Source organism: Centroberyx gerrardi, chromosome 14 (assembly GCF_048128805.1).
Source record: "Centroberyx gerrardi isolate f3 chromosome 14, fCenGer3.hap1.cur.20231027, whole genome shotgun sequence".
NCBI lineage: Eukaryota > Metazoa > Chordata > Actinopteri > Beryciformes > Berycidae > Centroberyx > Centroberyx gerrardi.
The window spans coordinates 15286136-15310963 of record NC_136010.1 but is presented as its reverse complement, the minus strand read 5'-3'; the positions used below and the strand labels follow the sequence as shown (position 1 = coordinate 15310963).

At 44.5% G+C, this 24828-nt stretch overlaps 1 protein-coding gene across 1 annotated transcript; it reads right to left on the bottom strand.

The window, feature by feature from the left end:
* Positions 1 to 381: 381 nt before the first annotated feature.
* Positions 382 to 24122, bottom strand: LOC139928291 (glutamate receptor-interacting protein 2-like). Its single transcript, XM_071920773.2, has 24 exons — positions 23945 to 24122; positions 17734 to 17814; positions 16750 to 16885; positions 14895 to 15040; positions 14174 to 14257; positions 13994 to 14069; positions 13124 to 13269; positions 11697 to 11844; positions 11445 to 11614; positions 9010 to 9138; positions 8581 to 8742; positions 8026 to 8212; positions 6568 to 6713; positions 6267 to 6347; positions 5764 to 5827; positions 4869 to 5014; positions 4382 to 4526; positions 3898 to 4037; positions 3561 to 3740; positions 3291 to 3450; positions 2447 to 2561; positions 1868 to 2092; positions 710 to 856; positions 382 to 579 (listed from the first exon to the last, which is right to left on the bottom strand). Exons 1-24 carry the CDS (start codon positions 24120 to 24122, stop codon positions 382 to 384), a joined length of 3390 nt encoding a protein of 1129 aa, XP_071776874.2.
* Between the last annotated feature and the right edge of the window lie 706 nt (positions 24123 to 24828).

The following is a 24828-nucleotide window of genomic DNA, read 5'->3' as shown; positions in this document are numbered from 1 at the left end:
TTTGCCTTTGGGGGGATGGGGGGGGGGGGGGGGGGAGACGGCCCCGCAGCCAGAGCCTCCTCTGGACTGCGTCACGTGAACACAATGACTAAAACCAGCAATAGTGAATGCCTGCACTTGTGAGTATCTTGGTGAGTGAGTGACGCTTGCAAGTGTGCCTGACAGAGGAGTGCGCCTGTTTCTGTGCTTGTGTGCATTTGCGCACGTGAATGGATGTTCTGTGCGCTGTGTGTCCACACACACATGAACATGTGAGCGTGAAAAGTGGAAGAGGGACAAGACAACAAACGTAACTGTGCGTGATATGTGTGGTGTTTGAGTGCCACATAGTGATACAGTATTTCAAAAGCTAGTGCCTGTCTCTGGGCTCGGTGACCTTGGTCACAGGGCGATGCTGTTGGTCCTGTGCTCTGGAAAACAGAACACAGAGTTGGAGGAGTCCTCACAGTCCTCAGGCGGTCCGGTATCTGCTGCTGCCAGTGGATTCCTGCTAATGACCAAGTTCAAACTGTCTCCTGCTTCTATAATGAGGGGGACAGTCAGACAGCAGTCCAAGTCTCTGGTCCGCGCACGGTTCACCTGCAAGATTAGAATCAATCTATTCGCTTAATTCATATTCAGAAAGAACCCAAGTGGATGATGTGCTCATGTCACATATCAGCTGGTCAATTAAACACAAGGAATGATTTTATCGACGTGAAAGAAATACCTGTAGAATGCGGTCGTAGGGTCTCAGCCCAGCCTGGTCAGCTGGGCCGTCCGGGCGGATCATGTTGACATAAACCCCTTTCTCCAGGAGTCCGTCAGATACGCTGAAACCAAAGTCACGGCTCTCATGGTCCTTCCTTAGAGTCACCTGCAAACACAGAGGATCCTTACAGTTACACAAAGTTTATAGCCCAGCAAACATTAAAAAAAGTATTCAGAGGAAATTTGCTTTTTTCACCTGGCCTTTCACGATTTGAGATACTTATCTGCCTTCCGAATATAGACTATATATGAATGCTTACTCGCCAGTTCAGACGTTTGAAGAAATAAAAAAAGATAACACAGTGCAGAAAAAAGCACCATAACAAACAAGAAGCCATTGCTATGTCCTTTGCCATTTATATATATATACACTAAACAGGAACTGTATCCACAGCCACATGCCTCAATGTCATGTTTCTATCAACGTTCTCACTTTCAAGTTGTTCCATGTCGAACAGGTTTAACCGTAACCATCAACAGATCTAAGGTGGAAAGTTATCATGCATCAAGCCCAGATGACTTTCCGAGATACCGAGTAAGATGTGTCAACACAAAACATATTTAATTTCCGCATTACGAGACCATGAGATGCTCTTTTTCTAGGCGTTTCTGGCCAATTTAATCCCAATGTTCAGGCACACTGGGATTAGGCCAAGCCAAATGTGACATGCATGGAGGAGTGTGGCAACAAACAGACATCTCAGGAGGGATAAGGGCACAGTCTGGGGTCACAGCATGACGTTAGAAGACGGTAATCGACACACACCCGCAGCTGGTGAGGTAATACTGTATGAGTGTTCCTCAGTGTTTTTCATATACACACTGCAAGTCCTGACTGGCCAGGTATCCGCTGGGTCCAGTTACACTGTGCTGATGGGCATAGTGTGCAAAGTAAGGGAGCCACTGAAGTACAAACTTCAGTGGTTGTAATAAACAGATTCCCTATGGACGCTGTTGTTTGTACCATGTTCAGCAGGCCATGATTGCTGTTTTATAATCAAGGATGTCACACCCAAATGCCTGTGAATTAATGTTGTGTTTATTTTTTAACATAAATTATGCTTTTCTGATGCAGACTGCCTGCCACATTTCCAAACTTGCTCCCTAACCAAACTACCTTGTGCAGTTCCAGGGTAGTAGGGGACAAAATGTCTGAGGAGTCCCCTTTTCCCCTGGGTGGCAGGTCCCTGGCTCCAATAGACCTGTTCAGGTTGCCTTTGTTCTTAGGCTCGTCATGGATCCCCTCCCTCTTAATGGGACTAATGCTAGACTGGAGCAACGAGTCTTCATGAGTCTTGGTCTCCTCCAGGTACAGACTAAGAGTGCTACCTGTCATGGACGCCTGCAACAGAACAAAACAAAAAAGGGATTGTTAAAACGTAGTATATTCAAAAGGTAATAAGACATATCCATTTGGATACGCAACACACACACACATCCCCTCTAATGCAATGTACACAGAGCCTGATTAGAGGCCAAGGCACTGGGCAAATGTCTTTCTCGATCAGTATGGCAGCAGGTGCCTGGCCTGTCTTGTCAGATTTAATAACAGATTACACACTCTGGCGATTATCATAATGCTTCATCTGGCGTGGTCATTTAGGCCGACACCGGTCTATGAATACATGAGTAGGACAAAGCAGATGGGAGGAAAAGGAGCGGGAGGGGGGGTGGGAAGGGATGACATGCGGCCTACCTCCAGCTCCCTGAGAATCTCTGATTGGCCGCAGGTCTCGAGGTCCTGCAGGGCCTGGGACCAGAAGCTGTCTTCCTGGTTCAGGGTGCCATGGCAACGAGGGGGGCTGACGAATCTATGACAACGCAGGAACCAGAACATGAGAGCAGCCCTGCTGTCTTGAGGCTGGTGCTGCCTACAAAGCAGCGTGGGTAATGCAGTTTTTGGGCTGCATGACGGAGAGTCCCTTTGAAAGTCTCTCAGGACCACAGTGAGGGTTATTGTAATTTCTCTCATTTGTGGCAGCTCAAACGCTGAGTAGTCCACTAGTTTAGATAAAACCTTTATGGAGTTCAATTTCATAAAAGTAATGTCACCCAAAAAAAGCAGGAATTGAAAGCAAGTGACACAAAAGTTCAGGGGAAAAAAAGTGAAGAGTGAAGTGACAGACAAGGCTGAGGCATCCTTGGGCCCTTTAGGAGCTTTTTGAGGAAAAGTTTTGGTGTGGACAAGAAGCGACAGAGAAAAAGATGTATTTATGTGAAACACCAAAGAGCTCGCAGGCAGTTAGTAAAGCAGATGAGAGAGAGAATACCTGAGAAAGAGAAAAAAGGACAGATTGGAAAAACACAAAACATGGAAGCATAAGACACAAAATGAGAAGAAAAAAACTGTACAGTTTGCCCTTATCAGTGAACTCAAAGGGGGAAAAAAATCATACAAGCTACTTCAAATACACAGAGTCAGATGTAAATGAGGGAAAATCCACATTTTACTGTGAAACCAAGGGAAAGAAAACCACTGAAAGCTGTGCTGACATAAAACAAGACGCTGACAGAAGGAACCTGGAGGCCCGTGCACTCACCCAGGTATTTTGTCCCACTCATCCTCAGTGAATCTCCCATCGTAGAGAGTTGTGTGGTGGGTTAGGCCTGCGGAGCTGGAACTGGGATGGCTCCTGTGTTTTGTACGTCTCCACTCATTTGGATTGAGCATTATATCGGATGCTTTGTGGAGATACGTCCCTGAACACAAAGGAAAAACCACTGATCTCACTGGATGCAAGAAAAGAAACTTGACTATTTTTTGACGGCAAGGAACCGCCACCGGTTCCTGTCTGGTGGCTGAACCTCACCTTGACTGCCGTAGCCGGCGTCGAACCCGGAGCCGTCCCAGGAGCTCATGGCTGAGTCGATACTGGGCACAGTGGCAGAGTAGACCTCAGAGTGTTTACTGGTCTTTTGGGAGTCTGTCAGCTCATCCTCCGTGTCACTTAGAAACCCTGCCTGCTCCAGAGGCTGCCGGCCATCGGATTCTGGGAATGAACAGTGAGTCAAAGCAAGCGTTAAGGAAGAGATGCGCTTCCTGTGTGAATCATAAACGAGCAGTCATTTTAAAACTGCAAAAAAAAAAAAAAAAAGGAACACAAAGTTACTTCCTCTGACTATGAAATCAAGAGAAGGCCAACATACGGTCAGCTTGTTTCTTGATCTTGAGGGTGACGGACTCCCCGGCCATCTGCAGGAGGTGGATGGCCTCGCTCAGTGGCTTTCCTTTTAGGCTGACCCCATTGATGGCCAGGACCCGATCCCCTATATGGATGGCCCCAGTCCTGCAGGGGGAGGAGAGCAGAGGAGACAGAGATACCAGAGTATGCCAGACAGTACCGGTGTGGCCTCGGCCGTTGCTCGGGCCAGGAAAACTGTCAGGCTGCCAGTGTGCTGACTGAAACGGGAACAAAGGAGCTTCTTGTTATCGAAAAGAGGGGACAAAAAGACGAGACAGCCATTGTTTACTGCCACGTTTAACAAGACAGAGTTATTGAAGTTTCCAAAGGCTCTACTGGCCTGGGCCTGATGCACTGTAAGCGCCGCCATCTTCTCAAATGACTATCTTGACCCCCAGCCTCTCACTTCTCACCTTCAACCCTGCTCCCCTCCCCACCCCCCATCTCACCTCTCTGCCAGGCCTTTCTTGGTGAGGCCAGAGATGACGATGGGGTCAAAGGGCTCCTCGGTGCCCGAGATTGTGATGCCCAGCGGTCCGTTATATCTCTTCAGCTCAACTGTGTAGATGATAGAGCCTGACATCTCCAACTCATCTGCATGGGGAAGCGGCACATACCCACAGACGCAGAAGGCAAAAAATGAAGATGAACACGGAGACAAAGACGAACACAGAGATACAGACACGCACAGAAAATTACGTAAGAAATAATTAACCCTGTGAAGACAACAGTATCTAGGTCACATGTTGTAGTCTAGATAGAACAACTGGTGGGCCACATCGCTGTAGCTCATGATAAAACATGTATAAAGGTACTCATTCTCATTTTAGTGAGTTAGCATCATTGCACTGCTTTTACAGAAGATTGTGCTTTGTATACCATGTGGAGCAGGGAATACTGGGTGTTGGGTGTTGGGTGCTTCGAGTATACATGTACCAATGTTGTCCTCATCTTTCTGGATGCGGAGTTTGACCATGTCCTCGGCCTGCTGCAGGACGTGCATGGCGTCCTCCATGGTGCAGTTCTCCAGACGCACGCTGTCGATGGCCAGCAGCCTGTCTCCAGGCTCCAGAGTGCCTGTTCTACCAGGTAGAAAAGCAAGAGGATCACAATTATTAACCAGGGCCAGGGAGCTGGCCCTGACTCATACAGTAGGAATCCTATTAGCGTAGTGTCTCAATGGGATCCTTCGGGGTGACCGTAACCTCACCCTCAACCTAATCAACACTGAGCCCTTTTGAAATGTAGCTGGTCTGCCCTACTGATCCAGTTTTCATAGCTCAATCCAATTAGAGTTGTATTACACAGTGGGTTCCCAAACAATTTTATTTTGTTCCTGAATAATCCCAGATAGGCCTAGAAAACCTAGTTGACCCTGAACTGTTTGTTGAGAAATCATGTTTCCCTAATATGACCTGCAACATACCAGAACAGAACAGTATGTTACAGGTCACATACTGTCAAAATGACTGATAATAGGCTACTTCATCCATCTGAGTCCACTGAAGCAGCTCCTTAACTGTGATTTTTGCATTTATAAAATGTCTGATGTTACTTTCTACAATCAGAGCTGGAGCAGTAAAACCTCCTAATGAGATATTACTGCTCATTCACCAATAATATCTATATCTATATTTTTATTTTGCACACGTTAAAACAAAATGCATGAAAAAATGAAATGGAAATCTAAATGTGCAGGTGAGGTGACAAAACGACTGAGGTCTCTAACGACCTCAATTAAACAACAACAACAATAATATACAGTTTACTAAAACAAAACAAAAAAAGCTTCTAAAAAGTATTAATAGCTCCACATGATGATGGGACATACCTGTGTGCTATGCTTCCTTTTTTGATGTCAGAGATTATGAGGGGCTTGCCAGGTTTCTTACTTGCTAGTGAAATAATGGAAAGTTTAAAGCATTAGTATTATTGCCATAAGATTGTGATAATATCATGATAATATACTGTGTTAACTATTTGGAAAAGCAAATGGTAAAGGTTGTGCAAAAAGTGGTTAGGCACAACACCCTAGATCTATATAATTCAAGTTCCTTTTCTTTTTGTTGTACTGACCATAATCTTTGCTCATACTCATCTTGTTTGTACTGTTTTTTCAGAGTTAGTTAGAGCATAAAAAAGGGTAATGATGAATGCCGGTAGCAGAGCAGTATTATTCATCGGAGGTAATGAGGTATTTGCCCTCATGGTATTGCAGGCTGCAGTTTTATGGATCACAGAACATTGATCCAAAAGCAGGAGAGTTACAGTATGCAGGCCTGTGTACTAAAGTTGAGCAACACTGCCCCCTGCTGTATGTCTCTGCTCACTCACCACTGATGGTGATGCCCAGCTCCACTCCTCTCCTCTTGGGCAGTTTAACATGGAAGGTGCCACTGCTGGGAATCACAGACTCTAATTGGGAATGAAAATACAGATAAATGTAAGCAGGATAAAATAACTAATGTTTCACTATATAGCTCTGTTAGATCTCAGAATCAGGAATGCATAATTTTGTTTTTTTCAGCAGTTCAGGTTTTTGACATACAGCTCCCATTCTTTTCTAAGGGGAGACTGCAGTTTTCTTTTTGCCTTTTGCTCCTGATCTCATCCCTGGGTGACAGACTGATGATACCTGCAACATCGAACTCTAGCTCCAGTGTGACCTTGTTGGCCAGAGCGGCATCTCTCAGCAGCTGATGGGCTTCCTCCAGAGTGCCGTCCTCTGTGGGGATCCCATTAATGGACAGCAGTCTGTCCCCAACCTGCAGCAGCCCACACCTTCACACAGAAAGACACACAAAATAGTCTTACAGGTTGGAAGAGTACAAATAAATCTAAATGATGATATTAAAAGCAAGTATCTTGCATCTCATGTCGTGTTATGAATGAGAAAGGGAAAAACATGCTATGCGGTCAAGCTTCTTATCTGAAATAGGAAGAACAAACCTTGTGATATTTAGAAGAAATGTATAAAAACCCAAAGGGAAGACAAGCAACTTCCTGTTAAACCTCATAAAACGGATCCCATTTCATCCTCACACCACCAGCGCGTACGTCCACACTACATGCCATAATAGGTTTTGAATTTCTATTTTCAGAGAAATTATTCTGACATGAGTGACACTGTGACCCAGTTTAACACGACGTGTCACGTGGACTGAACGACAAGATATTTAAAATGAACGATGGCCTCTAGGCTCAACATAAAGAAATTGACCTTACTTGAACTTGAAAAATCACCCTAGCAAACACAGACACACACACACAGAGAAAATCACACATCACACATTCAATCAGATCCGTAATTGTGAGGGCAAATACGGAAGCGCTGTCAACTAGGATTAATTCACCGACCACTGCTATTCATTAACCTTGTGTTGATGCTGAGAGACCAACATCACAATAGGACGCTGTACTTGAGTCACTCCTGTCCAACTGCTGCCGGACTAATCGTATTACCAGACCCGAGGGACACGACCCTCTGCTACTCGCACAGACACCATCATTAATCTTGCAAGACAACGGCAGATAACACACACTAGCCTGATTAGGGCTATGTGTTAATTGGACTGTATCATGTTGCCTTGATCAATAAATAGCAGTATAGGGGGCTTTTAGAGACAGCGCCAGCTATAGCAAATCTATGGCTGCATTGATGCCCTATATGGCTAATTTTTAGTAATAAATCTACTGCTGGAAAAGTAAGAAGCTCCAAACTACTATTCTGATTTGTCAAAAACACACTCAAGACTAAGACTCTATTATAATAACTGACACATGAAATTGCGGAGAGCATCTGTTGATATTTTGACATCTTAGGCTTTGGCCTCCCCTACTAAGGAAATACACCATTACCATGACTTGAGGTTAACTGTTAGAAGCACTACAACTCAACGCTAAGTTGGCAGACATTGGACAAATGTGGCTGCAACGTTCCTGCTTTCAGGTGATGCATCAGGCTAAAATTAGCCTTTTTCAGATGTGGTGGCTCGGCTTTGTTGCCAGGCTGAATGATTAGCACTAAGGCCCTGAGTTGAAGGTGACTCCATATATGATATTTGTTTACTTGTTCAGCGTCTCAGCGCGTTACCTCTCAGCAGGGCTGTCGGGCTCAATAAAGCGGATGACTGGAGGAGCAGACAGGGTCTCTGTGGCAAAGACACCCCCCTGCAGCTGGACCCCAAAACCTGTGAGTGGATCCCCCCTCAGGACGACCTCACTTGTTTCCACATGAACAACCTGCCCCCCTGGGCCAACCGAACTGGACGCCAGAGATACTGAGGGAGGGAGGGAGGGAGGGAGGAGAGGAAAGGAGGGAGGGACAGAGCAGAGAGAGATACAGCGGAAAAGTGGCAGATAAACGGAGCAAGAGAGGGATTGTGGGAGAGAAAAAAAAGGGGAGGGTAAGGGGAAGAGACATGTACCCACAGAGACAGCGAAAGGGGGGAAAGAGAATGAGTCACTCATCACAGTTTACGTCAGTCACGTTTAAATCATTGATCAGTCAGATCTGTCAACACACCGAGGGGGGGGGGGGGGGGGGCGGGGGGGTGCAGATGTGGAGGGGGAAGGTGTGTTTTAACAGCATTGCAAACGTTTTTAATGTGGTAAAAAGAAGAAGAATAGAGGCAGGCAGTTATCATACGTGAGCTCTTGTGGTCCTTCTTCCTGTTCCTCCTCTTGCCGGTTGTGCTGCGGGGGCTGGTGGGAGGGATGGGGGGAATGGGGCAGGGCAGCGTGTTGCTACCCTGGCTGCTGAAGCCTGAGGTGGCTGTGGAGGAAGGGGAGAAGCCACCACTCACCAGAGCTGAAAGGAGACATACTCCACGCATCAAATGACTGGCAAGAGCAAACCGAAAACCAAATGCAATGCCCCAATCAAAACATCACCTGACTTGTCATGCATGTCCACATGTGACAGCAGAAACATGCGTACATGATAGCACAAAACGGATAATATGGTGACTGGTGTTGGAGTAAAATGTCCTGGAAATAGATTTATCAAGTGTGCTGAAGAAAAGGCTCCTACTATAGTGTATAGCCAGCAGCAGTGCTGTCAGAAGTGATAACTTACATTTGCAGTGGTCCTGCTGGTTGTGTGGGTGGCTGGGGCTGCTCCATGTCTTGCCGTGACTGGCATGTGGGGGATGGCAGTAGTTGCTACTTTGGTCCCAATGATGATGGTTGCTCTTCTGCACTTTTACTGCAGCAATAAAGAAGCAAATACACCCATTAAGCAAACCAGATCCACTCCTCTGTTATGCACTGTACTAAATTCTGCCCATGAAATTCTGCTTTCATTCCCGCGTCTAAATTTACACCACACCACACAGTGCCTGAAGGATAATTTGGAGCAGAGTAATTGATATTTAATGTTTTCTTCATGGTACACTAGATTAAGTCCCTTGGTTTAATGTATTTTGATGAGCATCTGAAAATCAGTTAGACACATGTAACTGAATTCACTGAATGGGATCAGAGAAGGGTCTAATGAACAGGATCTTACTTTTACGAGCAAGCCTCAAAAAAGCTGACTGCAAATTGGAGATCATTTGTATAATTTCATTTTCAAAAGAGCCAGAAGGCGCAAAAACAGTTTGACTACGCTGACCACTGGGCATGGTGTCGCTGTCAGCGGGAACTGACGCTGGTGTGAGGAGAAAGCAGACGACATGTGGCTTGACCTTGATTGTGTACAGCTGAGTGCTTGATTGCTGATGATGCAAGATGTCTGTCCCTGCGTCTGATTGGCAGGACAGTGTGGCCGACTGCGTTGATAAGAATCTTTTCCTTACATATAGCTTGACCATGCTTGGTTCATATTCATGTGCTTTTTAGCATTTTTGTTCACTTTTCCTGCTTCATAGCGAATGGAGAGCACAGATTGTTAATATCGCTAGGCATCGTATCCCTGATGTCACAGCGTGTATAATACAGTAAATTTAGTCAAATGCTATCCATGAAACATGCAAAGGGAAACATTGACTGAAAATACACACCTGAATAATATATTTCCCTGTACAGATTCTTGCAGCTAAATTTGTCAGAGAATGTAACATGTGACAGTAATCCTCCGTGCTTCATTAGCAGGGGCCTAATCTCTGACAACTTGCTCATATGGATGGAGGATTTGCAGGAAACATGGACGACTACAGTAGGCACTGGGATGTTTGCCATATCCAGGGCACCTGGTTAAATCCCAGCGTGTGTAATCAGAATACATGCAGGAGAACCCCTGGCCCTTTTCAGAGAACCAGTTTCTATCAGACTCAATCAAACCTGCAAAGCTCTGGCTCTAGCAGCTTATGTTAAGCTCACCTAAGGGAAGCTCTCCAAGAAATGGTGTTTTCTATCTACACTGGTGGAAAGAAACATTAACTCCTAATCTCTTAGTGGCCATATCAGTCTTATTAAATCCCCAGAGGAGATTAGACAAATTGCATCTTATAATCACGCCTTATCCTGGGGGAATGGAAACTGTGAAAATATCATCTTATCGTGGCGTCATAGTGTCTTATTCAAGGAACGAATCTTTATTGAATCCTATTTTGAAGGACAAGATAAATGTCTATAATTTTGCAGAGAAGTGTTGACTGCACCTCACTTTGAATTGAGACAATTCGATGGATATGCAGAAAATATATCGTGAGCACGGGCTGCAATCCACTTCTAGTATTTCACAGTATGTCAGTGAGCAGAGTGAACATATATGAGGATAAAAGACAGAAGGAAGCTGGGCAAATCACAGTGAAGCACTGCAGATTGGACAATAGGACTAATGAACAGGGGACAAAGTGAAATTGAAGGAGACAGGATTCAGCCATCCCAGATAAGACTGAACTATACTTTATTCACATGTGTCATGTTCTATGATTCTTTCCATGCTCACATGTTAAGGAACCCCTGCAGCTGCTGACCCAGAAAGAAGACTGCCAAACATGGCACGAACATGATCTCAGACTGAGAAAATGTGTGTGCGTGTGTGTGTGTGTGTGTGTGTGTGTGTGTGTGTGTGTGGCTTGTTGGTATGCATAAGGGGCCGAGTGTCTACCCGAGGGCAGAGGGATTGTAGCCTTCAGCGCACACACACACACAGACACACACAGACACACACACACACAGGCTGATTCACAGCACATGGAAGAAGGCTGCTGGGAGGCAGTCAGGCTCACTACAGCTGTAGGTAAAATAGCTAAGGCCGGTCACAATACATATGGTGAAGACAACATGCTGAAAACCCAGTCTGTCCACATTCACCACAATCTATACAAGAACCTACTTCAAAAACAAGAAAAAGTTAAAATGATGAATTGTTTACTGCACGCTGTATGAGATCACATTTTATTCCTGACATCTTTGTAATCCCTTTCCAATACGTCACTTTCTTTCCCTGCAAATTATATTCCCCTTCACCGCTCCACTCCCACATCCCTCTACTTTCTTTTCTGTGTCATGTCGAAGCGGCCAGCGCAGCCTTGATGTGTTTATGCTGTCACCTGCAGGACAGACCTGTTTCCTGGGGCCTGATGGGAAGGCGGCTCTGACTGGCTGGGAGGATCTCCAGTTTGACAACATCGGACGTGCTGGCCAGTAGCTGAGTAGCCTCCATCAGGGAGCAATGCTCTGTGCTGGTCCCGTCTATAGACAGGAGGATGTCACCTACACGCAACGCTCCACACCTGAGAGGGAGACGGAGGTTGTTGTCAAGCACAGAAAAAGCAAGTTATTGTCAGGAAGGTGTCTGTGGTTTGTCCGTCTCACCTCTCCACCACGCTGGCTGCCTTGATCTTGTCGATGATAATGACTTGTTTGCTCCTGTATATAGCTGTGGTGAGGCCGATCCCCAGGCTGGCAGAGGGACCTTTCGCTATCTCCACCAGCAGAGGGCCTGAGGCCTGCTGCACTGCCTCTGAAACAGAACACACACACACAGACACACACACGCACACACACACACACGCACAGATTGGACATAAGAGGCAAAGAAGTAGACTTACCAGATGCATCTAACCGGTATCTTTCTTCATTTTCTGAACTAATGGAAAAACATAATCTATTGTATGTGTGGGATATTTTGGGAAAGTCAGAATAGGTTCCTGTAGTTGTACTGTATTTGATTCTTCACATATTCACACTGATCTATGCTGGTGTATCTACTCTTTCCTCTATATTAGAGTTACTACATTTTAACTTAATCCTGGTGTCAAAATGAATTAACCATTGAACAAACAATAAAAATAACTGTACTACAAAAAATACTAGATGATGATACTTGTATATAGACCAATATACTTTACTTAATATTCATTTATGACAGTAGAGGAGAGCTTGTCATGGCTGGTGACATATGAGGCATCCTGTCCGCTGAAATATTTAGCATCACCAGGGCTTAAGGCATGGCAGGACGGCTCAGACAGACACACCAACTAATATTTGTCTAGCGCACATGCCCAACCTTGCTCTACTGGGGTCAAGTCAGAGAACAGAGTCACAGTTAACACAAACCAGTGACCGTCACTGAAAGTCGTCCTGAGCGACGTGTTCTGCCTGGAAAATGATGTAAAGCAATGCCACGATCTTATCTGACACCATATGTAGGGACTTTGAGATTTATCTTTTCACAGTATACAAGATACATATGCAATTTTTTTTTTTGCAGGTGCTGGAGGGCAGTCAGTAGTTACAAGGAATCATGAAAAAGGAGAATGCGGCACACTGCTCCCACTGCTGCCACACATTTAATCAACCGTTTTACAGCATTTTGACCCTCGGTCCTCATCAAGTATCTGACACCTGACACCTTGCTGATACCTGATGAAGTTCTCCATTTTCATGCTACCTTTCATGAAGCAGCCCTCTGCCGTCTCTGTCCCCCCCGAGGAGCTCTACTATTAATAGAAACCACCTCTGTTATTTTCTTTCAAAGCCGAACTGCACAGAGACATTAAAACCTAAATGAGGATCATCATTAAGCTATGCGTGACAATTCCATGTTTTGTGGGCCATGGAATATCACCCATGTACCCTTTCACTGTTGACGTGCGCTCTGGGCCTGGGTGACTCCCCTGGTGGCGTCTCCAGCACCGACACTCACTCCCATCCAACGCAGCCAAACGGCCACATTATTTACCCTCAGAGCAACGCTGCCCTACCATGCCTCCACATATTCCCTGTGTGTGTGTGCTCACCCATGACGGAGACGTCATACTCAATCAGGAACAGAGCTTCCTGGCCGCTCTGCATCAGCATGGTCAAAGCGTCAGCGTGCTTCTCTCTGTTTAAAGGCATGCCGTCTATGCTCAATATGCGGTCACCGGCCTTCAGAGTGCCCTCTCTGGAGGAGGAGAGGAGGAGAGAGAGAGAGAGAGAGGGGGGGGGGGGACGAGTAAGAGAGGTTCATACAAGCGTTTAAACACCAGTCACAGTAAATCATTAAATAGTTCCACATGAGCGTCCCCTCCCAGGTGAGATGAAGGATAAACAAGATAAATGGCCGTAAATATTCTTCGATGGTGAATATTGTTGGTGCCGCTGCTGTTCAAGTGTTTTGGTGCACTCAATAATTTCACGGGGAAAAGTGCAATGCTGCATTAGCCTCAGGATGAGCATTGACCTTTCTGCTTTGGAGATACATACATGTATATGTAGCCGTAACTCCATATAGGGGCTTGAGCATATATTAAATACGAAAGAAATAATGTGCATTTCAACATTATTTAGAAGTATTATTATTGGAAATCTAATTCCATGCAGATAGTAGACACATGATTTCACTGCAGACAAGGATAAGGCAATTAGTCAATTCATTATTTGTTAGGCCATAAGTTTAAACACACACACACACTTACAGCATACAGTATAGACACACGCATGCATGCACACGACTCAGACAGGCTAACATGCATGCTCAGTGGAATGAACATGCATGCTCAGTGGAATGAACAGGAATGCAAGAGAGCATGCAAACAGGTACGCTTGTATACACACACACACACACACACACACACACACACACACACACACGCACACACACTAAATCATCTCATCCATTTCTTCACCTGTCAGCAGGACCCCCAGGCCGAACATATGTAACCACCAGAGGACGAGACCTGTGCCAGTCTTCATGGAAGCCTCCTGGAAAACCAAAACAGAAACAATAAATCTGTGCAAAAAACACATAGATTTTACTGTTTGATATGTACAATAATATAAAATCCAATATCCTATGCCACACTGACCTCTCATGACGAATCCAAAGCTGTTACCCTCCTTGTGTAAACACACCTCTATGGTCTTGGCTATGACACCTGAGGGGGTCTGGACTAAGAGTAGAGAAAAATAGAGTTTTGAAAAAAACTAGGGGTGGCCACATAAATTGCCACATCTCTAACGGTTATTTTAACATGGAAGCCAAATAAGTTCAATGTTCATAGCTGACAGTCTGCTGTGTGAATGCAGCATTGCTTGGGAACTATATTAAACGAACATCATTAAGAAAATGCTTTAGGGAAGAGTCACAAAGACAACATTTTTAAGGGTTTGACAAAAAAATATAAGACCATTTCCATGTGTGCTTTAGTTGCATAGGGACTAGCTGCAAGGTGTTAAGGTTAAAATCAGGTTAATTGCACATGATAGAGTTACAAGAAATTATGAAGTTATGGTATAGCATTAAGAGTGGGCTGGTGGTAGCCATGCAACTTATGTCTAAGGCTGGAATCAAGGTCTGAAGCAAGTGGTCTATACCATCTGCAACCCCAACCAATCACTTGTAAAGTAGTAGGCTAATCTATTTTCTACCTGTGTTCAATAGAAAGTACACAGCATGTATTTCAATGACAGAGCTTTCCCTATGTGTCCAAGCATTGTCTACGCATGGCTTATCTACTGAGAATGTCCTGCAGAGGTCTATCCATGCACACTGCAGGTGGTCTTTCCATCCCACAGGACTTCACCTACCAAACGGAGGCAGCTCATACTCCACCTCCAGCACCACTCGCTCCCCAATGTTCTTCAGCAGGCTAATGATCTCATCGTGGCGAAGCTTTGACAGGTTGATGCCATTCACTGACTTGATGTAGTCTCCCACATTCAGCTGGTCACTCCTGTGGAGAACGACGGACATTAAAGACCATCAAAATGAGATGCAACCAGTCCATTTGAAATGAACCCAGGCCTGTTTTTGGGGTGCTTTCATGTCTCCACTGTGTGAAACAGAAAAAGATCAAGATTGCCATAACATTTTTCACACAGCGGCCATTTTGCACATTTGGGATGGGAAGATCTTCCCGGAAGAGCAGCCCAGCTATGTCCTTGTTGTGTACAGATGCACATCATACAAACATTTATCATTTCACAGATTCCTCACTGAAAAACATATGAATGGATCTCAAGAATGTGGAGGGATAGACTCCAGATAAGTAAGCTAGCTAACTTCCCTGCTAAATTCAAGCAGTCGTTGTAGTTGCTGTTCATTAAATTGCTAGCTAATTTCATCATTGGTAGGTCTACAAGTCCTCACTTCATATGCCAGTCTTCCAGGTAGTTTCCCACCCTGGGCGTCCAAAATGTCCGCCGTGTGAATAAGGTCAGTGCCTGTGTAACTATTGCACTAGCAGAATGAGCATTGTGTTATAGCCTACATTTATACAAATAATAACCTATTGCTTTAGGTGACATCACTGCAGTGCAACCTCAATGTTTGAGGTCTGTTGTATTGTTAATTTCTATATATTCCTCTAATAAGTTAGCTTAGCTAGATTGAAACACTCCGTTTGTGAAATCTGTGCAGAAGGGTGAGCGTGCTGGAGTGGGACTGCTGAAATCCTCTCCTCTGCAGACGCTGAGACAGATGAATGTACATGGTGTCCCACATGTGACATTCTGAGTCAACATGCTGTTCATTGGGAAGCTAATTAAATAGATGTGCTGCCCTGCTGGCCCTCTCACCTTTGGGCTACTGCCAATCAGAGCACTGACAGGGGACAGAGAGACATCGTCACCAGCAAAGCCACCCGGTCTGTCATCCGGTCCGGTCTCATCCCACAATCTCACTGTCTGTCCCTCTGTCTGCCTGTGTGTCTTTCCACCCAGTCAATTAGCTAACTGTAGGAGGATGAATTCAGTCGCGGGAAGACAAGCTGCTTGGTAGAATTAGCACAGTGACTGTCTTGACAAGCAATGGGATATTTTGCCAAGGCATTTCAGAGGGGTGGTGTCATTCTAACAGATTTTGCATGTGTGTGTGTGCATGTGTGTGTGTGTGTGTGCCTGTGCGTGTGTGTGTGTGTGTGTTGAGAGAGGGGCCGCGGTCACATGCTGCTTAGTCATCATGAAGCGTGAGCGTTCCACTACATTTTCTTTTCATGTGGTTGACGTTGGGGAAAATGAGATTAATTGAATCTTAATTAAACAATCTCTGATGAAACAAGCTCACAGAAAAGAGTTATATTAAATAATTACCACTACACACTGAATTAGGCAGCAAATGAGAAGAACTGGTAGTCTTTCGAAATGTTATCTCCAGCCTATAAAGCAGCGTATCTAACTTTCAATTGCCGGACAGATTCCTTATTCATTCTATTCTATTCTATTTCTTAGGGGACTTTCTCACAGATATGCCCTGTTGGGATATTCGTCCCAGGGTCAGTATCACCCAGTAAGAAGCTGATCTAATGCAACGCCTATGATCCTGAGGTTAGGGTGAGCTGGTGTAGCTAGACAACACTTGTGCATGTGTGAGAGCAGAATAACGCGTCCGGACAGCTCGGTGTGGTTGCCAGGTTTTAACTGCATCAGCGAGCAGAGATCTCACCTGGCAGCTAGCCCACCTGGCCGTAGGTTTGACACCCTGGGCTTGCCGTCCTTATCGGACCCTCCGGAGATGGTGAGGCCAAGGCTGCTGCCTTCCCTCTTCATCAGGTCCACAGTGGTCACTCCTCGGTACTCCTCTGCTGACACATATATACATAGGCACAGATCCACAGTCAGCATTAGCATCTGCCGGACAGATTCAGCCTCTCTGAGAGGCAACAAAACACTCTTTTCACCATCTTTTTTTGTCTTGATTTTCCATTTCTTTCTTTCTTTCTTTCTTCACTCGCTCACTCAAAATCCCTCTCTCACACACACACACACATATTTTTTAGTTTTCTCACTTTCCTCTCTTTTCCTCATTCCTGTAAATCTCTAACACTCAGCGGATCTTTTTGATGGATTCAGAAGTGAGAGGATGGGGTCAGTTCCATAATATCACACTAAATTCTGATAATGGAATGAAATCCAATGCATAAATTGAAAAAGAGACTCGCTGAGAAAATATGGCAGAATCATCAGTTCATAAATTGAAATTCAATTGTATTCTAGAAGTGAATGAAGTTCAGAATGAGTTTGACCTTAACTCTGATGGATAGCTGGCTATGGTGCCTTCGGACGTGGACTGAACTTGGTCTCATTCTGTCTCGTGGAGGGGCCCACATTGTGCTGTGCTGTTAAATCATGCTAAGTGAAGTCCACCAAGGCAGACCAGTGTGGTTTAGTACCATTGACAGGTATGCCACACAAGCAGTTTTTCATCTTATCTAAGCATTTATGAGATATTCAAAACAGCGCAACATCAAACAAAACACAGAAGACACATGGGTCTGCCTGCACACGCAAATGCAATCATTGTCTCAGTCAAAGTCATCATGACTATTCTTCTGCTTTATAAGGACACAGGTGGATTGGGCCCAGTAGCATGAATCAGACAACAGATAGAAAACAAAAAGAGGTAAAGCAGGGTTTGATTGTATTGTACCTGAAAGGCTGCGCCTCTGGGAGGAATGTGATTGGTCAGTTGCCCCAGAATCCTTGCCTCCTTTTGAATACGGGCCTTCATCTGAGGAGACAGCAGGGAAATACAGAGGCTGATTGAGGCGTTGTTAGGAAGCACTCTGACGATATGGTAGGAATCTCTGCAGCAGAGGGCTAAATGAACACAACCATCACATTCCCATTAGACATGATGACAGCTGCCACCACTTTAATGCTTTGAACTGCACCCTTGGTAATGTGGGGGTTCTGGAGGGAAACAGCAATAAACCAACAGCCAGATCCGTCAGGCATTAGCTAACTGAAACAGAACAATCAGCCTGAACTCAGGAACCAGGAAGGTCACTTCGCTTCGTTTCCAAGACAACCCTGTAAGAGGGTCAAGAGTTTAAAATAGCTCCTCTCCGTCTGAGGCAAAGACCCTGGAAAACCATTAATTTAACACAAGACTACATTTGTGGCAAGCTTGATGTATGCGACTACTAAAGCATGGGAATGTTCCTGAAGGAACAGCATGCGGTTAATGGACTGTTCGGGCATGGAGAGAAAATCATCATTTTCATGTCATTTACAGCAGCTGCTTCAGAAACCCAGGAAATGTTCAATCTGCTCTGCAGGGAAAATGTTTTTCCCCACAGTGGGAGCCATTTCTGACACAGCAATGGGCTGGCCCTAGATTAGCAGAGCCATTGCCTGGCCACCTGAACCTGAATACAGCTACACACACATGTCAGCAGTCATAGTGATGAGGAATCTGACTTGGCACTTCTCTAATCCTGTCCACTGGGGATTACCTTTTCAGCTGGCCAGCACAGTGATTGAACATCATATTACAAACTTAAAGAAGAGCTGTGCCAAGTCCTCTCTTTGAGAGGGAAGAGGGAATGCCACTGCCTTATGCTATAGAAATCAAACCAAAGTCATCAAAATCTGAGGTCTTTGCTGGTCAGGGTTCTGTAATGACTCAAGTCAAGTCAAGTCAGGTTTATTTATAGCCCTTCATCACAAAAGCATGTCTCAAAGGACTTAACAAAGAACAAACCTACCTAGATCTAACTAATCAACAAGCAATTACAAAACAAAATGATGGAATACAGTGTACAAACAAAACAAAGCACAAGACACAAAATAGTATGCTGGCCTAACCTAACCTAACCTAACCTAACCTAACCTAACCTAACCTAACCTAACCTAAGAGGCACCACCAACCTTAGACCCTCATTGAAGACAAGGAAAAACTCCCAAGAAAACCTTATTAGGAAAAAAAATGGAAGAAACCTTGGGTGGGCCCATTCATAGAGGGATCCCCCACCGGGACGACTGAGCGTACAATAGGTGTTGGGACAAAATAATATAATAAACATTTATAACCCCCTTAGCCAATAGGCAATAAAAGTAAACCAAAGCAGGATCTACTTGCATTTGCTCTAGAGTTCAGTTCATTTAAGAGATGATACCCCTAGATGTTTATGAAAGCCTAAAGGTTTATTTGGCATGATTATCTGTGCTGATATGAGAGGACTGAACTGGGGGAAGTGAGTGCTCGGAGCGCATCAAACCCATCGCCTTGTCTCAGTCCACATCAGGTTTCCACATCTGTCCAACTGAAGACAAAGCCTTTAGACAACTGACAGGCATGGATCCTTTGTCAGACTTTCTCTGATCTGAAACGTTTAGGCAGGCCCTAGATACATGGAATACAAAAGAAAAATCAGCCTTTCTTTGCACACAGCTGGATGATTCAGACCTAGACCACAGAAACTCTGTAAAGATAATATAATCAGGAGTAATTGAACTTGCATCTTTTGAAATGCAAGGATGTACAGATTATGCATATGCATGCTATGGTAATTCACAACCTTTTACGCACATCCTTGCACAAATATCCTGTTCAACAGCTTTGAGGCACAAACACAAACACACACACACACACTGTGGGTGACACATCAAAGACACATTAGGATGGGCAAAAGCATCGTAATCACACAGCTTCCTGAGGGCTCTGACAGTCCAGCAGCTGTCATTGCAGTCAAAAGGCAACATTAGCTCTGGGTTACGCAGACCCAACGCGCTGCACGTGACTGAACACTACTGTACCAAGCCGTCCCCCAGCCATCCGCCTCCGGCTTAAAATAACCATCAGTGACCCTAACGGGCAGAGTTAGGATCACGATTGATCTGATAAATAATAAACAGCCCCAATAGTAAAACAACTATGGAAAAACAGAGTCTTGTGTGTTGTCTTTGAAGAGGAAGTTTGCAACTGGCTCAAGGATGAAGTTTGTACAACTACACCAAAAGTGCTGCATCTAGAGGACCTTGAAGCGTTGCACTGACTAAAATAAAATTCGAAGCACCCGCATAAATATCTGGTGAGTCAATTAACTCCTAATTTAATTCAGGGCACTGCATGCCATTCCTCTCACAACCAATCAGAATGTAGGTTAAATATGGGGACAGCACTGACAATGGCAATGAAATCACAATGCTATTTTCAGATGTAAAACTTTATTTATAAACTGGGCTCCACCAGACCCAGTTTACATTGCTATATCTGCCCCATTTACAAATGGCAGGATGGTATGTGGAGCTGGTACTCAAGTCCAATGAAATTTCAATCTCTTGTGCTCTGTCACTGCTGTAATGTGTGCATTGTAATGCTTCCACTGTGCAATGCATTACACATGTACATTCTCCAAAATCGAAATTAATGAGAATTAATCAACAAATCTGCATTCTAGAATTACAAATTACAAATGGAATGGACATGAGAGGTGAAGGTAATAACTTCCAGTTGCAGTGGCTGCCCTTCACATGAACTGCACATTTAACATAAGCAGGTCTTGACATGTTAGTCAATGCTGTTCCAGGTGTTATTTAAAGCCACTGACCACCTCCTGCCTCCATTCATCCACTACTACTACTACTACTACACACATGACGAACCTCTTGGCACTGTGCGGTGAAGATGAAAGAGTTTTGCTCTTACCAATGCTGTTCTTGGTATCTCTCCTCAGACCACACAGCATGGCTGAAGTCTAGTCAGTGCATCCACCTTGGGGAAGTAACCTTGCTGATCTTCTGTTCTGGGTGGTGAGCTGAGGTTCCACCTGAGAAAAAAGTAGGTTTCCCCTAGAGACCAAGTCTCACCCACTTAGATAAAGCAGGAACACCATCTTCGTTTCTTCATTCCTCTGCCCTAACTCCGGCATTCTCTTGACCTCCACTGTTTGTAGAAGCCAGTGAAGTCCTCGGGTCTAGAGGACAAATTCTGATCCACAGAGGGTCTCTATGTTTCCCTCAGTTTAAACTTAGTGACAAAGAAAGATGTCACATATCAAAGAAAGATGCCAAATATCAAACTACCAAGCTCTCTTTTTTGTTGATGTGCTCTCTCTATAAGATCCAAGACAGGGGAAGCAATGATAAATGTCCTTTTCTTGCCATCTTGCTGTGGTTCCGTTTTTGAGGTTTTCTTACTAGTCGCTCGATCTTTTCAAGAGGATTAATCATCCCCCCCGTTCACACACTCACATGAGCTCACACACAGACCCCCTCTCTCTCGCACACAGAGTGAGTGTGTTTGAGCAAATTCTCTCTCTCTCTCTTTCTCTCTCCCTCTCTCTCTCTCTCTCCCTCTGCCAGAGGGGTGCAGTGAGGCAGACACACACCCTGCACACACGACAAAGTCACTCCCTCCCCCCGCACACACACACACACACACACACACACAGACACACAGACACTCTTTCCTCACTTACCACTCAGTCAAACACCCTTCATGTGCACAACCACACACACACGCACACGCACACACACTCTGACATTAGACACCTACAGCACAACTGCACACTAAACTCTCCACACAATTAACACCACCCCCGCATTCATTGTCATACTCAGCCCTTGCAGAGTGCCAGGATACAAGCAGTCACGTATTTCTCACATGTAGACAGCCCCAATTTTACCCAGCTTTTATCTACACGCTATTATCTCTTTTTCTCTCTCTCTCTCTCTCTCTCTCTCTCACTCACTCACACACACAAACACACAATGGCAAGCTCACATGCAAAATTGCCCCTACCATTCCAGAGCATGACAACTGCCTATTCAAGAGCATCTCTACAAATTATAGTGTCACAGATAAAAAAATACCACACAGTTGTCGAGTGCAGAGTTGTGATGATGGATTCTACTTTTCATCAGATTCTGATCATGCAAAAATGTGGAAACAGAAGAAAAAAGGAAAAAAAAGGAGATAAAAAATGGAAGAAAAAACAGTGTGTGGATTCAGTCCCAGCTTGACTGGAAATGAAATGCATATTGTTTTACTCCTCCCAAGGGCTGTGAAACCCACCGTCTCATTTTTCCCCCTCGGGAGGGTGAAAGGGCCTCTGCTAGTCCCAGACTCGCTGGCTTCAGTCCACCCAAACACAGAGGGTCTAACTCGCCTGTTGACTGACCCATAGCCACACCTGTCTGACCATTTGTCATGCACACAAGCCTCTACGCCTCCCACTTCCTGCCCCCCCACCACTAACCAACACCCTCCCAGCCTCATCCCCAGCCCCTCTAAACCTTCCACCTCATTTGTTTTGGTCACCATGGACAAATTGTTATCATCTCTGAGACCTGGAGGAAGGGAAATAACAAGTAAAGGCAGCACAAAAGCACAAGGTCCAACAGAGGCACAAGTCAAACAGTACATCGCAGCACCACCGCTCATTTAGATACACCGACACACAGTTGCATTAGAAATTCTCCATGTGAAATAACATCCGCTATTGTGAGACTGAATATTTCCAAGATTTGTAAAGTGATTACAAACAAACATTTCCGTGTTTCTACCCACTGTTGCACGGAGCCTAATTAGTCAGCTCTTCCAGTGGACACAATACTCTTTGGCGTAGATAATTTCCTCTGAGACTTTTGTCCTTAATACCCCATTTACAATGTGAGCGAGCATAGTGTTTCAGAGCGAGACTAATTAATTTCCAACAGAATAAAGAGAATCGGGAGACAGAGCAGTGTGTTGGACTGATAAAAACCCATGGGAACAGGGCAGCCAGCGTAGGGTAATAATAAAAATGGACTCTTTTGCACTTCTTCTAGACCAGAAATCAACATTATCAGTGTAGAATAAGTGATTATGCACTGATTAGATCAAGATGAATCATTTTTTGTGCTGACATTAGCATAGAACTAAAGGCTGGAGATGCTCAACTCAAAAAGGAAAGAAAGACACTAAGACAGGGAGTTTGAAAAGGCTCAAAAACACAGAAAGTCATGACAGAATGAGCTGTGTCTTGTTTCAATCGTTACAATAATGTTTCAGCAAGTCATTTTTTGCAAATGCTGGCAATTTTTCCATTTTTCATTGACATAATCGTAGCTAATCAAACGTCCTTTCAAAAGTAGCCTACATTTTCCTCTTTTACTGACTGCAAGAGCATTCTAGGCATGAAGGCCTGGATCAAACTGACCACAGTGCCATCTTATGGCGATCCCCTCCAGTTGCAAGCAAACGTCTCAAAAGCTGAAATGACTCAAACTGTTGTCAGCCAGCACAGATCAGTGAATGACAAAGAAAAGCCAGAGGAAGGGACATGAGTCACACATACTCATATTTCAGTGTTCACCTTCAAGGTAGGTCAAAAGTCCAGATTTAGTCGAGCAAATGCTCCATTTAACTAACAGGCCTGCTTGAGACATCAACCCAGACATGTTTGTTCTCTGATCTTTATTTAGATCAAACAGCACACATGGCTATATAATCAGTTGACTATTTAGGGATTTACACATCAACTTAAAGCCAAGCCAAAGACTGTCAGCTTCAGCTGTCTCACCTTGGACACACTTCTCAGGTCTTTGTCATGTCTGTTACTTCCATTTTTATTTTAGGGTCATATATGTAGGTAAGCAAAATCCTCGAACACCCAAATTATCCATCATCTTCCATCAAAATAGTAATGATTATGAATAGTTGTATAATTCTGTGTAGTCAAATGGTTATGCTCAACCCTGCATATAACCATGTATATATTTATTATCTGACTAAATTGGCAATAAACCAAAATTGCCTCCCAAATCTCACATGTATCTTGTTTTACAATATTATAAATAGACAAATCAAAAGAATATAAAGCCACTTAAACATTTCCCAAAACATTATATTATTTTTTTCATATAGGCTTTACCTTTGGTCCTCCCTCTGATGATGCCGAGCCGACATCTGAGAGAAAAAGTGAACATCCTCCTCTTTCCTCCTGCAGACCGGCTTCCTTTCCTCAGGGAATCTGCCTGAGGAAAAGCCAAGGTGAAGAGCTTGGGATTCAGGTGTCCCTTTCCAAATATCAACCGTGCTGACATGCTCATTTTCTGACCAGTGACAGGGAAAACAGGATTCTGTCCTTTTCCTGACAGTCACCATCTCTGAAACATTGCAGTCTCTGCCTGTCCTGCTGTTTTCATGTTCTCCTCCCTGTCTGGAGGACTTCCAGTCCTCTCAGGTGTGTCTTCCAAACCGGTCAAGAAGCAGATGCAGAATTTTCAAACAGGAAAGATTCAGGTCCAACACTGTGCCTATTTTTCCAACCATCTTTGGTAAGTCGGTTCCACATACAAACGGCCACAAGCTGACAGGCTAAATAAATGTTATGTTTTTGCATATCTGGCAATGTCAGTTTTACATGAACAGATGGCACAGGCTAAGGGCTGTGGGGCACAGCTTGCCTGCCAGAATGCAATGGAAACTTTCTCCCTAGGAAGCTGGCTGTTAACATAGCAAAACAATATACAATCTGAGCTGGCCATTTCTAGGCAATAACATTTGACAAAATCTGATAAGAATCAAGTATGAGCGAACTGGCTGAGGATTAGACATGCTTTTATGTGTTGTCCCAAACGGACCCCATGCCTTTAAACCAGGTCCTGGATAGAGACTGATGAGCAGCCCTCCACACATCTCCAAGGAGATATAGAGATACACACATCTTCTATACATGCTTTGTAGTAGATTCAGAATGTACTTTGAGAGCAAGAACATACAGTATATTGGTCTCACACACTGTAATAGGTAGGC

What these genes read in the sequence shown, in the direction of transcription:
- LOC139928291 (XM_071920773.2), bottom strand. Translation starts at nt 24,122, where the DNA reads ATGAGCATGTCAGCACGGTTGATATTTGGAAAGGGACACCTGAATCCC. An exon ending in GCTAGAGTTCGATGTTGCAG is followed by an intron (nt 6,348 to 6,567) that starts GTATCATCAGTC and finishes ATTCCCAATTAG; the next exon opens with AGTCTGTGATTCCCAGCAGT. An exon ending in AAAGGAAGCATAGCACACAG is followed by an intron (nt 5,015 to 5,763) that starts GTATGTCCCATC and finishes TCTACCTGGTAG; the next exon opens with AACAGGCACTCTGGAGCCTG.